Below are 14,832 nucleotides of genomic sequence, written 5' to 3' on the forward strand. Positions count from 1 at the left end.
TGTCTTCTTTTGAGAAGTGTCCATATCCTTTGCCCACTTTTTGATGGGGTTGTTTGTTTTCTTCTTGTAAATTTGTTTGAATTCCTTGTAAATTTTGGATATTAGACCTTTGTCAGTTAGGTAGATTGCAAAAATTTTCTCCCATTCTGTAGATTGCTGGTTCACTCTGATGATAGTTTCTTTTGCTGTGCAGAAGTTCTTTAGTTTAATTAGATCCCATTTGTCAATTTTGGCTTTTGTTGCAATTGCTTTTGGCATTTTTGTCATGAAGTCTTTGCTGTCTATGTCCTGAATGCTATTGCCTAGGTTTTCTTCTAGAGTTTTTATGGTTTGTGGTTTTTATTTAAGAATTTAATCCATCTTGAGTTAATTTTTGTATAAGGTGTAAGGAAGAGGTCCATTTTTAGTTTTCTGCATATGGCTAGCTAGTTTTCCCAGCACCATTTATTGAATAGGAAATCCTTTCCCCATTGCTTGTATTTGTCAGGTTTGTTGAAGATCAGATAGTTGTAGATGTGTGGTGTTATTTCTGAGGTCTGTGTTCTGTTCCATTGGTCTATATGTCTGTTTTGGTACCAGTGCCATGCTGTTTTGGTTACTGTAGCCTTATAGCATAGTTTGAAGTCAGGTAGTGTGATGCTTCCAGCTTTGTTCTTTCTGCTTAAGACTGTCTTGGCTATACAGGTTCTTTTTTGATCCCATATGAAATTTAAAGTAGTTTTTTCTAATTCTCTGAAAAATGTCAATGGTAGTTTGATGGGAATAGCACTGAATCTGTAAATTACTTTGAGCAGTATGGCCATTTTCACGATATCGATTCTTCCTGTCTGTGAGGATGGAATGTTCTTCCATTTGTTTGTGTAATCTCTTATTTCCTTGAGCAGTGATTTGTAGTTCTCCTTGAAGAGGTCCTTCACATCCCTCTTTAGCTGTATTCCTGGGTATTTTATTCTCTTTGTAATGATTGTGAATTGGAGTTCATTTGTGATTTGGCTCTCTGCTTGTCTATTGTTGGATTAAAGGAATGCTTGTAATTTTCGCACATTGATTTTGTATCCTGTGACTTTGCTGAAGTTACTTTTCAGCTTAAGGAGTTTTGGGGCTGAGATGATGGGGTATTCTAAATATAAAACCATGTTGTCTGCAAACACAGACAATTTGACTTCCTCTATTCCTATTTGAATACCCTTCATTTATTTCTCTTGCCTGATTATTGCCCTGGCCAGAACTTCCAATACCATGTTGAATAGGAACAGTGAGAGAGGGTATTCTTGTCTATGCTGGTTTTCAAAGGGAATGCTTTCAATTTTCCCCATTCAATGTGATATTGGCTGTGGATTTGTCATAAATAGCTCTTATTTTGGATATGTTCCATCAATACCTAGTCTATTGAAGTTTTTAACATGAAGGGATGTTGACTTTTATCAAAGGCCTTTTTCTGCATCTATTGAGATAATCATGTGTTTTTTGTCTTGGGTTCTGTTTATGTGACAGATTACATTTATTCATTTGCGTCTGTTGAACCAGACTTGCATCTCAGGATGAAACTGACTTGATCATGGTGGATACGTTTTTTGATGTCCTGCTGGATTCAGTTTGCCAGTATTTTATTGAGGATTTTTGCATCAATACTCATCAGGGATATTGGCCTGAAGTTTTCTTCTTTTGTTGTGTCTCTGCCCAGATTTGGAATCAGGATGATGCTGGCTTCATAAAATGAGTTAGGGAGGAGTCCCTCCTTTTCAATTCTTCTGAATAGTTTCAGAAGAAATGGTACCAGCTCCTCTTTGTACCTCTGGTAGAATTCAGCTGTGGATCCATTTGGTCCTGGGCATTTTTTGGTTGGTAGGCCATTAATTACTGCCTCAATTTCAGAACTTGCTATTGGTCTATTCAGGGCTCCAACTTCTTCCTGGTTTAGTCTTGGGAGGTTACCAGGAATTTATCCATTTCTTCTAGATTTTCTAGTTTATTTGTGTAGAGGTGTTTACAGTATTCTCTGATGGTAATTTGTATTTCTGTGGGGTCAGTGATGATACCCCCTTTTTCATATTTTATTGTGTCTATTTGGTGCTTCTCTCTTTTCTTCTTTATTAGTCTAGCTAGTGGCTTATCTATTTTTTAAATTTTTTCAAAAAACCAGCTCCTGGTTTTATTGATTTTTTTGGAGGGTTTTTTGGGTTTCTATGTCCTTCAATTCTGCTCTGCTCTTAGTTATTTCTTGTTTCCTGCTAGCTTTTGGATTAGTTTGCTTTTGCCTCTCTAGCTCTTTTAATTCTGATGTTAGGGTGTCGATTTGAGATCTTTGCAGCTTTGTGATGTGTGCATTTAGTGCTATGAATTTCCCTCTTAACACTGCTTTAACTGTGTCCCAGAGATTCTGGTACATTGTCTCTTTGTTCTCATTGGTTTCCAAGAACTTCTTCATTTCTGCCTGAATTTCATTATTTACCCAGGAGTCACTTGGGAGCAGGTTGTTCAGTTTCCATGTAATTGTGTGGTTTTGAATGTGTTTTTTTAGTCCTGAGTTCTAATTTGATTGCATTGTGGTCTGAGAGACTGTTATGATTTTAGTTCTTTTGCTTTTGCTGAGGAATGTTTTACTTCCAATTATGTGGTCGATTTTAGAATAAATTCCATGTGGCAGTGAGAAGAATGTATATTCTGTTGATTTGGGTTGGAGAGTTCTGTAGATGTCTATTAGGTCCACTTGATACAGAGCTGAGTTCAAGCCCTGAATATCCTTGCTAATTTTCTGTCTCATTGATCTCTCTAATATTGATAGTAGAGTGTTAAAGTCTCCCACTATTATTGTGTGGGAGTCTGAGTATCTTTGTAGGTCTCTAAGAACTTATTTTATGAATCTGGGTGCTCCTCTATAGGGTGCATATATATTTAGAGTAGTTAGCTCTTGTTGAACTGTTCCCTTTACCATTATGCAAGGCTTTGTCTTTTTTTTTTTATCTTGTTGGTTTAAAGTCTGTTTTGTCAGAGACTAGGATTGCAACCCATGATTTTTTTTTTTTTTTTTTGCTTTCCATTTGCTTGGTAAATTTTCCTCCATCCCTTTATTTTGAACCTATGTGTGTCTTTGCACATGAAATGGATCTCCTGAACATAGCACATCAATGGGTCCTGACTTTTTATCCAATTTACCAGTCTGTGTCTTTTAACTGGGGCATTTAGCCCATTTACATTTAAGGTTAGCATTCTTATGTGTGAATTTGATCCATCATCATGATGCTATCTGGTTATTTTGCACAACAGTTGATGCAGTTTCTTCATAGTGCCATTGGTTTTATATTTTGGTGTGTTTTTGCAGTGGCTGGTACTGATTTTTCCTTTCCATATTTAGTGCTTCTTTCAGGAGCTCTTGCAAGGCAGGCCAAATGGTGACAAAATCTCTCAGCATTTGCTTGCCCAGAAATGATTTTATTTCTTCTTCGCTTATGAAGCTTAGTTTGGCTGAATATTAAATTCTGGGTTGAAAATTCTTTTCTTTAAGAATGTTGAATATTGGCCCCCAATCTCTTCTGGCTTGTAGAGTTTCTGTTGAGAGGTCTTCTGTTAGTCTGATGGGCTTTGCTTTGTAGGTTACTTTGCCTTTCTCTCTGGCCGCCCTTAATATTTTTTCATTCATTTCAGCCTTGGAGAATCTGATAATTATGTGTGTTGGGGTTGATCTTCTCGTGAAATATCTTAGTAGTGTTCTCTGTATTTCCTGAATTTGCATGTTGGTCAGTCTTGCTATGTTGGGGAAGTTCTCCTGAATAAAGGATAGGTAAATTCTATAGGTAATACAGTGGATATAGTGCAAGAGGAACTTACCAATTAAGATACAATCATAACTGCTCACCCCTAGTTGGAATGTAGGTTTCACACAACTCCCACTGATGAAAATAAATATATGTATATTTCAAATGTTTAACCCTTTGTTAAATTTTCTTGTGTAAAATTATCTGCAGAGCCATGAAAAACCGTTTGATATTTGTGACTAAGCAGCCTGTTTGGATGATTATGCTCTTCAGTATGAATGGTGAGCTGTTAAATGACATACTCAGTCATTGCTATGGAAGAAATTTGTTCTTACTAGCAACTTGAAGCTTAAAGAAACATTTATAGGAAAGAAAATTACTCAAAGCTTTAAATAAGGCTACTTTTAGAGTTGGCCTTAGACTACCTAGAGGGCATGACGATTAATCTTTCACAAATTATAGATTTTATTTGTTCATGTCCAGTGAGGTGACTTCTTGGTGGACGTCTTCATTGCAATTTTCAGCAGCTCTATTAATGACACATGTTAATTGAAGCTGACATGGGTTGCTCTTGCTCTCTTGGAATGTCTTTATTTCTGTCCTAATATGCAAAGGTAGTTCCAGAATTTCTTAATAGGAGGGCCTCAGGTATAACAATCTAGTTGACAGGAAAAGCAATGGAGTCTTCACTGCATTTGCATCACAAGCATACTGTTTTTGCTTACATGTGTTTTTTTAGGGTGTCTTGGGATGTTGATCCTCTTTAAGTCGAATAGAAAAAATGAAAATGAAATGCCATAGCCAATATTAGAGATATATTAATTTTAGTCTTTGTTGCTTTTATATTTTTCTAGGACAAACAGATCTTCAAAAACCAAAAATGAGGTTCACATTTACAAGCCGGTGCTTGGCACTGTTTCTTCTTCTAAATGTAAGTAAAACAAAATTATTCAAAGCCATGCTAATGAAGAATGCTGAATAAGGAGGAATGTTTTGAGTGTTGATTTAATTAGCATTTGCAAGGGTAGGCATTGGTCTCTAGAAGCCGAAACTAAGTTCCTCAGAGCCATTATTTTGCTCAATATTTTGTTAACAAATCTCTCCTCTGAACTGTCTCTAATTTAAATTAGTGTTTATGGTCTACCCAGAAATTTGAGTTTTGTTTACAAAACTTTAGCATTAATTTGAGACATCTCCATATTATCTTAGAAATTAACATAGATGGTAAATAATATTCTCAGGTAAAATGTTTTCATGTTGAAAAAACTATGTTTTGAATCTTAGTTCAAAACTATGATTTGAATGATAGTTTCTGGGCTGTTCAATCCTTTTAAAACATCTGGGCTGTTCAATCCTTTTAAAACTTCTGAACTCTTTCAGTCTGGCTATTGATTTCAAATGTATTTTTCATCAAAAACTGACTACGGAATCTTCAAGTCTTTATATACCACTATTATTCTATAACTCTTTCTCCAATCTTTTAAATTATGTTCAGTTTATGTAACTCTATATTGTTTTATTCCTAAAAGATTTAGCAAGTAATCGGAAATATAATCATCTTAGAAAACACTATCAATGCCTATTATTTGTGTCAACATTGTTAACCTACCATCACATCAGCTCCAATAGCACATGAAAGGGAGATGAGTAAATTTTACTTAAATCAATGTGGAGCTGCCTTGCTTCTTATCCTTTCTATCACATCAGAGTAACATTTGCTAATAAATTACAGCTGGCAGCAAAGCTCACTCAATATCTCATACTGTCATACTGACCCACACAAAGCTTGCATAGGGTTCCAGGATTTCCATTGTTTATTAATGTGTAGTTACAGGCCTACAAGTCTGTCTAAACTGTTTGTCTTTATATTATTCAAGAAAAAAATATTGCTAGTATTTCATAAATGTTAATTTAATTTGTAAGGCAATTTTTATTTTGTAATATTGTACATCAAATAAATGGTTTATGGGAATGACTATTAATGCAACCCTTTTGCACCTATTTGGATAATGAGTATAACTTATTTTATTGTCAGGTTGTCTTATCACTTTATCCTATTAAATATTTCTTTAGATGAATTACAGTAAAGTTTTCTAAAAGTAATTAGTATTTGGAAATGCAGGTTTCTTTATGTCACTGGAAATATAATAAAAACACTAAACAAGACTACTATGGAAACTAATAGAATATTTTAATTTGTCTGTAAATACCCAGGCCTTATGTGGTCTTCTATGGATGTAAAAATATTGCTATATATTATTGATATTGTTATTTTTCATAGCTCAAATGAAATCCTAAGTGATCTGGTATATGTGAATATTTTTGAATAATCATGTTTCATAAATAATTATATTGAACATGACAGAAGAAAAACTAAAGAAAGAACTAAATACTAACAAAATTGTTTGAAGGTTATCTAATTACCTTTTTATTACAAAGGCTTTAGAAAATTTGTAGTGTGTTCAAAAAGCAAAGTAAGTCATTTTTATTCAAAACTTTTACTAATGTAGTCTATAATTTAAATATTGAAAAAAATGCACATCTTTGCATGAGCCATGGACAGAAACATTTTATGGCTTGTGGGCACCTCTTGACCAGCAAGCAAAACTGAACAGGGCACTTAAATGGGTTTGTGCTCTCTTTGCTGTGACAGAGAGAAATTTGCTTCTCTCTCTGTATTTGGATTATATATTTGATTTGGAGGATTTGTCCATAAAACAAAATTTGATATGTCCATTTTCTTCAAAATATTTATTATGTTCACATTGACACTTCTCAGAGAAAAAAAATTTTAATGACCATGTTCCTAATTAATCCAAAATATTACTTTTTAGACAATAGATTGTTGTGAAAATACACTAACTATTGAACTCTATCAACTTGATTTCCATATAGGTTTTAAAGTATCAGTTTTGGTCACCACCTTCAATTAGCCTCTTTCCATTAACCATAACCACCCACTCAATTCCTCTCCCTCCTGTGAGGTATACAGTAAGCTTAGAACAGTGGTTGGTATACAGTGAGCTCTCAGAAAAAGATGCCAGTGATGATGCTGATAACAACAATGCCAATGGTAATAATAAAGACATAAAAAATTAGGTTATTCAGAGCAGGTGTTATTGTTACTTGTTTACTTAGCTATGTTCACCCATTTGCTTTGAATTTATGATATATGCAGTTTTGTTGTTTATATAATGTAAGTAGAATTACACAGTACACCAGTCAGGCATCTGATCCTACCTGGGAAAACCAGGGCTAACACTTTTTACAACAGTGTGTTTTGTCCTTTCTTATTTTGAAATGTATAAGTAACTGAAAAGCAAAAATAATTATATACATTATCAACATTAAGGATGGTGACATAAAAATCCCATTGGTTACATCAGTTTATGGATTCTAGGTTTACATACTTTTTAGAGCAGTTTTGCCTGTGGCAATCAATAGGAAGCTCTCCCTTCAGCACAGCAGCTTGGGTCCATACACTCAGTGGGTTTGAACTATTGCAAAGATGGACCATTTCTCAAAGTTCCATGAAGAACAGCTCTGTGTCTCTGTACTTCTAGAAACTGCCTGTAACCCAAAAGCAACCTGACTGTCCTACATCACAGTAGGAATTGCGTAAGCATATGACCATTTCAAATCAGATTGCTTTCCTGTGGACTCCATGATTAGTGTGGATAAAATCAAGAATGTAAGCTCTATGAGAGCAGGTGGCTTGCCAGTTTGGTTCACTGCTGAATTTCCAGAACCTAGAAGAGTGCCTGGCATGTGAGAGGTACTCAAAGTATTTGTCGACTGAAAAAAACCGATGATGTTTGGGCTGCTGACTACTGCTGTTGGTGGCAGCTTGGTGGTCGTATGTGTGGCGCCATTTACTTGAACCTTTAGGAGTGACATCACATATACGGCAGCTAAACTGCTACATGGGACAACAATTAAGAGTTTTGTTTGTTTGTATGTTGAAAAATCATGTAAGATGGTTTATATGCAAAGCTTTGAAAACTGATGTTTATTCAGAAAAACAATATGCCCTTAATATCTCATTTCTATCTGGATGTGACCATATAATCATATTTTTATTTAACCCCCTGAGATAAGTAGTATAGACATAACACTTATAATAAGTAGGATATTTTAAGTCTCTTACATTGCTTGGTAGTTTCATCCAATCACTACTGGTTTTATTTTGTCTCTGTATTGCTGAAAATGATACCACCTTCCCAGCAATTCTTATTTGTATAAAATTATCAGCAAAAGTTTAACATTTAATAAACTTTATGAAATTTGTATATGTGTTATTTTTAAGCAGTAGTAATTCCATGATTGTAATTATATATATATTATATATATAAAATCATACATATACATATATTTATATGTTTATATCTATCTATCTGTCTATCTATCTATCTATCTATCTATCTATCTATCTGTACAGTCAGCCCTCTGTATCCATGGGTTGTACATCCATAGATTGAACCGATCTCGGATAGAAAATATTCAGGAAAAAATTGCATTGAAAATGTACAGACTATTTTTATTATTTCCTAAATAATGCAGTATAACAACTATTTACATCATATTTACATTGTACTAGGTATAAATAATCTAGGGATGATTTAAATAATACAGGAGGATGTACATAGGTTATATGCAAATACTACACCATTTTATATGAAGGACCTAAGCATCCTCAGATTTTGGTATCCACAGGAGTCCTGCAACCAATCCCCTGAGAATACCAAGGGATGACTGTATGTATAAACATAATGCCCCAATGGGTATGTTATTTTAGGAAGAAGGCCACTGAGACATTCATCAACTGTTGGGAAAATTCCATCTTCAGTGCTCAAATATGAACCAGACCAGGAACTGATGCAGATTATTACTGCTCATCTGACAACAGAGGTTCTGATTTTTCATTCCTTCAGTGTTGAAACAATCTCTACTGAACCAGCTTCAAACAAGTTCACTGGAGTTTGTTTCAATATTGCAAGAATGATAAGATGGAAGCTACTTTCATCAGCATGAATTATAACTACTCATATACAGATTGTCATATTTCCACTGTTACTGATGTTAAAACTGCATTAAAGCAAATAAAAATACAATTGAAAATACAAGCGTAGGGTTTTCTACTTGTTATCCTCGGACATACTATTTGCCTATGGTTTCCATGAATTTCCAACTAGAGCAAGAAAATCTCTTAGTTGGTTGTCAGCCATATAAAAAGAGAATTCAGAATGTTACTTTTGGGAAGAAAGCCAGATTTAAACAAAATAGTTCCTAGTGTTTAGCATATATATGACATCATGTTCCATCTTCTAATTCGATTTGAAGATGGTGAGAAAATGGTCCAGAAATTAATAATACATCAAATGATCATTCTCATATTAACTGAAGATTTTACAGCCACAAAAGAAGAATCTAAAATAAATGTATAAGCTGAAACAATAATTAATATCTCTATTGTGAAGGCATCATGATCCACTCTTGCTTTGATGGTTACCTGATATGTAATTGAATTTTTAAAACACACATATTCATACAAATGTTGAGTAATAAAGTAAAAAAAGAAACCTCAACATGGAATGCCTTCAAATTACTCTTTTTTTAAAATTTTGCAAATCATGTTCCAATTCCATTAGGAATATCTAAGAATTTTATGACTGATGATTCTTTATTGTTCATAATTTCAGGTATCAGAAATATATTTTATAGTGTTGGTCCATCTTGCCAGACTGTAAGCTCTTTGAGAGCACAATCTACACTTATTTTATTCAGCACTGTATCCTCAGCATCTGGCACAATGTTGGGCTCATCAAGTTTGATCAATATTTGCTGACTGATCTGAAGACCAGTGGGGAAAGTGTCATATAGCAAAAGAATTGTGTTCAGCTACACTGGTAAAGGATTTGCACAGTTATAATCATTTTTATGGGTTCATTACTTTCTCTTCTGACATAAATTCAAGAGACATTAAAATTAGAAATAAACAAAATGTTTAAAGAGTAGTGTCAACCTTATTCACAATTGGTGTCCATTTGAAGTTATCACAGTAATGTTATAATAATGATAAGTATTCACCCTCTTCTCTTTGCAAGCTATTTCCACTAGGATGGCTTGCTACCATCTCCAAATCTAACCCAAAATAGGACTTACTTACCAAGGGGAAGAAGTTCCCCCTAATAAGGTTTTCCTTTCCCAGCATCTCCCCTTTTTTGGGAACTATTTTTTTCTCAAAATATCTAGGCTAAATATCTGGGCTATTTGGCTATTACTGTTTCCCATTCCTTGTATTCAAATATGCCTTCATGTTTTTATTATTGAGAAGGTGCTAAGAGTGGTACTTTCTTGTTCCAACATGGACTGATCTAGTCCAGCCAGGCCTTCAACTTCCTGGCTGCCCCGACCCCACCCTGCAACTTTAACCTGTGGATATCTGATGCCTGCTGCATGAATTTTACTAAAAATTCTCCTTTCACAACCTTCACTGATCAAAAATCTACAAAACATCTTTGTCGTATATATTATGTTATATACCGTGTTTTAACAATACTAGCTAAAATGTTTTGAACCTTTCATGTCCCTGACACTTGGTGTTTATTGTCTTGTTCATCCTCACAACATGACAGATGATAAATATTATTCTTACCACTCTTCTTATTTACGTTTCCTAGGTTGAGGAAACGGATCTAGTGAGAGGTTGCTAACCTGCTCAAAGTGACAAAACAAGTTTTAACTCTTTTTTGTTATCTGAAGATTCAGATAATGCAGTCTTGAAAGCAAAGTCCTGACCTTCTTACCCTCAAATATGCTCCCCTTCAGGCAAGATAGTTTTCTCACAGTGGCTCATGCATGTCATTTCCAACCTCCAGACTTTTGTGGGAAAGGTCCCTCCATCCCAAAAGGCTTCTCGACCCCCCTTGTGCCTATGCAGAAACTACACACACTCAAGGTTCAATTCAAATTCTACCTTGTATCTGTAGCCATCCTGAATGTTTTTGCTCCCTACTCTCTCCAAACTCTGAATTTTGATTGGATTGTGTGCTGGACAGCTTAGCAGTTAGTGATGTGCTGTCGTGTAGGACATACACAATGACACGCATGGAAAACAGCGAGGATTCACCATGAAGAGCCAGGAATATACATGTCAACTTAATAGGGATGAGTTTTGTTTAGAAGCTAGCACATATAGAAGAGTACATAACACCACTTCTGCCATCAATACAATTGGAGAAACTTCAGTCTTAGAATTGAAGTTTCAACGGGTATGATAGAAATTAAGCAGCATTCCTAAATTCAGAAAAAGGAAAGTCAGTGCAGGCTGACGTTTTTAGGCCTTCTCAAAAAAGGAAAGTCAGTGCAGGCTGATGTTTTTAGGCCTTCTCAAAAAAAAAAAAAAAAAAAAAAAAAAAAAAGCTCTATGCAGAACATGGATATTAAAAAGTCGCAGATTCCAACACCACTAAAAACATCGGTCATAGCCACAATAGAAATTGAAATCTTTATAAACACAAGTTAGGAAGAACAGTGTGACAGAGTGATCTTTTCAAACACCCACATTACCTTTGAAAAAGAGAGGCTTGTGATGGTGATGATTAACTGAGACTGAAAAAAACTATTGTCAATCTGTACCAAAATGCAAATATGCTGAGATAAATATCTAAGAAATACATTGATTTTTCATTAGTGAACATGAATCGCCCTGTACAGGTCATCTGCTGTTGAAACCAATTTAAGGAGATTGTGGTCAATTATGAGGAGCAGAAAACATATTTTGTTTGTTCCATGGAATAGATGGGATAAATTTCTGGCAGTGTACACAGCACCAATAAAATTTAGCTGAAAGAATCAAATAAAAAAGCGTATTTATTGAACTATGTCTATTTTTAATAACATGATTCATGATTCTTAAGAGTAAGGCAAAGTTGATTTAATATTTGTATTTTTTGGAAATTAGATTATTTGTTTTGTTTACTTCTAAGCTTTAGAATCATAATACAGTTGAAACAATCCTAGCTGATAAAGAGGTATATGAGTGTGTGTAGGTGTTATCTATTTTCAATAGTAAATGGAAACTAATGCAAATATAAAATGTGCAGGTAGAATTTGTAGATGAAATGTAAAAACATTTTGTGTTATATATATGAAAAAAACTGTACATAGAGACCATGAATAAGTATTGCTTAGAGAGCAAAAAATAAATGTTTTCAAACTTTTTCATTGTCTCATTTATTTGTGCTCACCCATTCCTCCTGTCTATAAGTAACTGATTTTTCTTTTTAATACAGCACCCAACCCCAATTCTTCCTGCCTTTTCAAATCAAACCTATCCAACAATAGAGCCCGAGCCATTTCTTTACGTCGTAGGACGAAAGAAGATGATGGATGCACAGTACAAATGCTATGACCGAATGCAGCAGTTACCCCCATACCAAGGAGAAGGTAAAGAGAAGGATATATATGAACATATGTTTGAAACACCACTACAGACATTTTCTTTTGTGGTTAAATATGTGTTGAATAATTTTAATTTAATATGCCAGCAGTTTTCACACTATGGTATGTTTGTGTATTTCATGCAGTGCATATGCCTAATTTCTTTGCTCAAGTTCATCTGACTGCAATTTGGCTAACATCTGCCCTCATGATAAAATTACCGCAATAATTCAGTATTCACACCTGGCGAGCCGGAACAATAAAGGACCGAGTGAGGGAGGGGATGTAGAAAATGACAGGAAAGAGAATTGGAAAATAGTGGGCAGAGAATTTGCCTGAAGTGGACCCTATCAAACCCTATCTTGCTTGGATTAATTAGGTAGTATCTTCCCTTTCACTGTCAATTGGTTGACAACCCATACTATTCTTCCACACTTTCTGGCCCCACTTTCCAGGAGAATTACAAAAAGATACCTCCTAGCCAGACATTGTTTATCTACCAGCTTCTCTAGAATGGCTGTATGTGACTGCCCAGATATTTTCAGGTCTAAACATATTCTATTAGCTGTAGAGGACCCATAGAAAAACAAAAGGGGAGATGTGATGGGCAAGCTCATTGCAACATCCCTTTAAATTCTCCTACTTGTCCCCTGAGGCATTTGAAAAGATTCAGTAAGATCTTTTACTATATATATATATAGTAAAAGATATATATATATATATATCTTTATATATATATATATTTACTATATATATATAGTAAAAAATATATATATATTTGAGACAGGGTCTCACTCTCTCGCCCAGGATGATCTTCCCACTTTAGCCTCCTGAGCAGTTGGGACTACAGGTGCATGCCACCATGCCCAGCAAATTTTTGTATTTTTTTGTAGAGATGGGGTTTTGCCATGTTGTCCATGCTGGTCTCCAACTCCTGGGCTCAGGAGAGCCTCCCAAAGTGCTAGGATTACAGGCGTGAGACACTGCATCTGGCCTACTACCATGTACATTTTAAGACAACCCAACTTGGTAGGGAAAAAAATGGTAAAATATATTCTGTTACTGCACATTCTTTGCTTTCAAATAGTTCAAGTTTTAATTTGTAGTTCTTATTTTTACCATTTTCCTTTAAACAAAAACATCAAGTCAACTGAAAGGCAGATACATATTATTCTTCTGTCTGCAGTAATTTCAGTGTTTATCAAGAACTGAACAGGCATTAGATATAATTCTAAACAAAGGAGAAACAGTTTCGTTGAAGCCAATGAGACAATAAAAACACAGAACTGAGAGCTCTTTTCATTTTTTAAATAATTTTTGAGAGCTTTCTTGAAAGCCTGAATCTGATTCTTTTGAATACATACCTTTATAGAGGTAAATCTTCATGGTTTTGGGTAGAATTTTTTTTTTTTTTTGAGAGAGAGAGGGTCTTGCAGTCTTTGGGGCATTTGCTTTTTTGATACACTCAACTTTGGAACCTTTTACAAAGTAGAAATAGAGCCCTGCTTGTCATCCAATGAGATAATTTGGTCACAGATATGCTAAGGCTATTTGAAACTTTATTTCCAAAATAAATGACTTTGGCTTGTTTGAAATGTAGGTGGTTATGACTGGTGTAGTGAGCTCAGCTACATGTAATATCATCTTGGGATCAATCTTCTCATTTAGTTAAATCCACATGGCTTCAATATTAATTTCCTTCTAAATGGCCAGGTCCATATTGCAATCGCACCTGGGATGGATGGCTGTGCTGGGATGACACACCTGCTGGAGTATTGTCCTATCAGTTCTGCCCAGATTATTTTCCGGATTTTGATCCATCAGGTAGAGTGTTTATTTTCATTTTATGTTCTTGCTATGAAACTTTTAGAGTTTTCATGGTTTTAAGAAGAAAATCAGATACAAAATGTACCCACCTAATCATACTCCACATTTTAGCAACTTCTGAAGTGTTTCCTTAATTGAAATACTTCTTAGTTGTACAAATATTACAAGCTGTCCTTTTTTTTAAGTCATATTGCTGGTCAGTTATATGTGTTGGTATTAAATTCTGGTTTATAAAAATAGCTTTTCTAAAACTCTGTGAATAGTTTTATTTAAATGTGAGTTTTAAAAATTTTTCAATTGTCTCACTGAAAAAGGGGTAGAAATCTTAATTATGAAGGAGACCCAGATGCTGAAACTAAGTGGATTAGCTATGGGCACAACATGTAGTCCCTGTTAATGGGTGAAATTTGTTCCCAAGAGTAAAGTCAGCCTGAGCCTACAGGGGTTAAGTGGCTCTAGAGTCCCAATTAAAGAAGAAAAATGAGTCTACCCCTGAAACAATGTTTGAAAAATGCTTTTTGTGCTTCCTTCAAGAGTAAAAGATGTAATTTGTCCCTAAAAACAAAATTTCACCTCAGTAAGGCAGAGATAATGGAAGTGGAATTGCAGAGGACCTCTTTTAAAACCAGTGCAGGCCAGCCACTTCTGGGAATTCCCATTGTGATGGAAAAGTTGGGATGTGAAGAAAGAAAGGGCTTTGTGCTGTGCCCTAAATCAGCTACATTCCTGGAATCTCTAACTAAATGCTATTTGATGATAATCCTTTAGGCCCTTATTGACTCTTCCCAATGAATGATGCTTCATTAAT

General features: G+C 34.8%; 1 protein-coding gene across 2 annotated transcripts in view; it reads left to right on the forward strand.

Moving 5' to 3' along the window:
* CALCR (calcitonin receptor) overlaps positions 1-14,832 on the forward strand; it is a 153,267-nt gene that overhangs the window by 85,591 nt on the left and 52,844 nt on the right. Inside the window, exons 4-6 of one of the 2 annotated variants that reach the window (XM_002818256.3) lie at positions 4,610-4,686; positions 12,050-12,203; positions 13,911-14,021. In XM_002818256.3, coding sequence (XP_002818302.1) covers positions 4,610-4,686; positions 12,050-12,203; positions 13,911-14,021 — 342 coding nt within the window. Of the gene's footprint in view, positions 1-4,609; positions 4,687-12,049; positions 12,204-13,910; positions 14,022-14,832 lie in introns of those variants that run through there. The other variant, XM_002818255.4, reaches the window with a different exon arrangement.

Source organism: Pongo abelii, chromosome 6, assembly GCF_028885655.2.
Source record: "Pongo abelii isolate AG06213 chromosome 6, NHGRI_mPonAbe1-v2.0_pri, whole genome shotgun sequence".
Lineage (NCBI taxonomy): Eukaryota > Metazoa > Chordata > Mammalia > Primates > Hominidae > Pongo > Pongo abelii.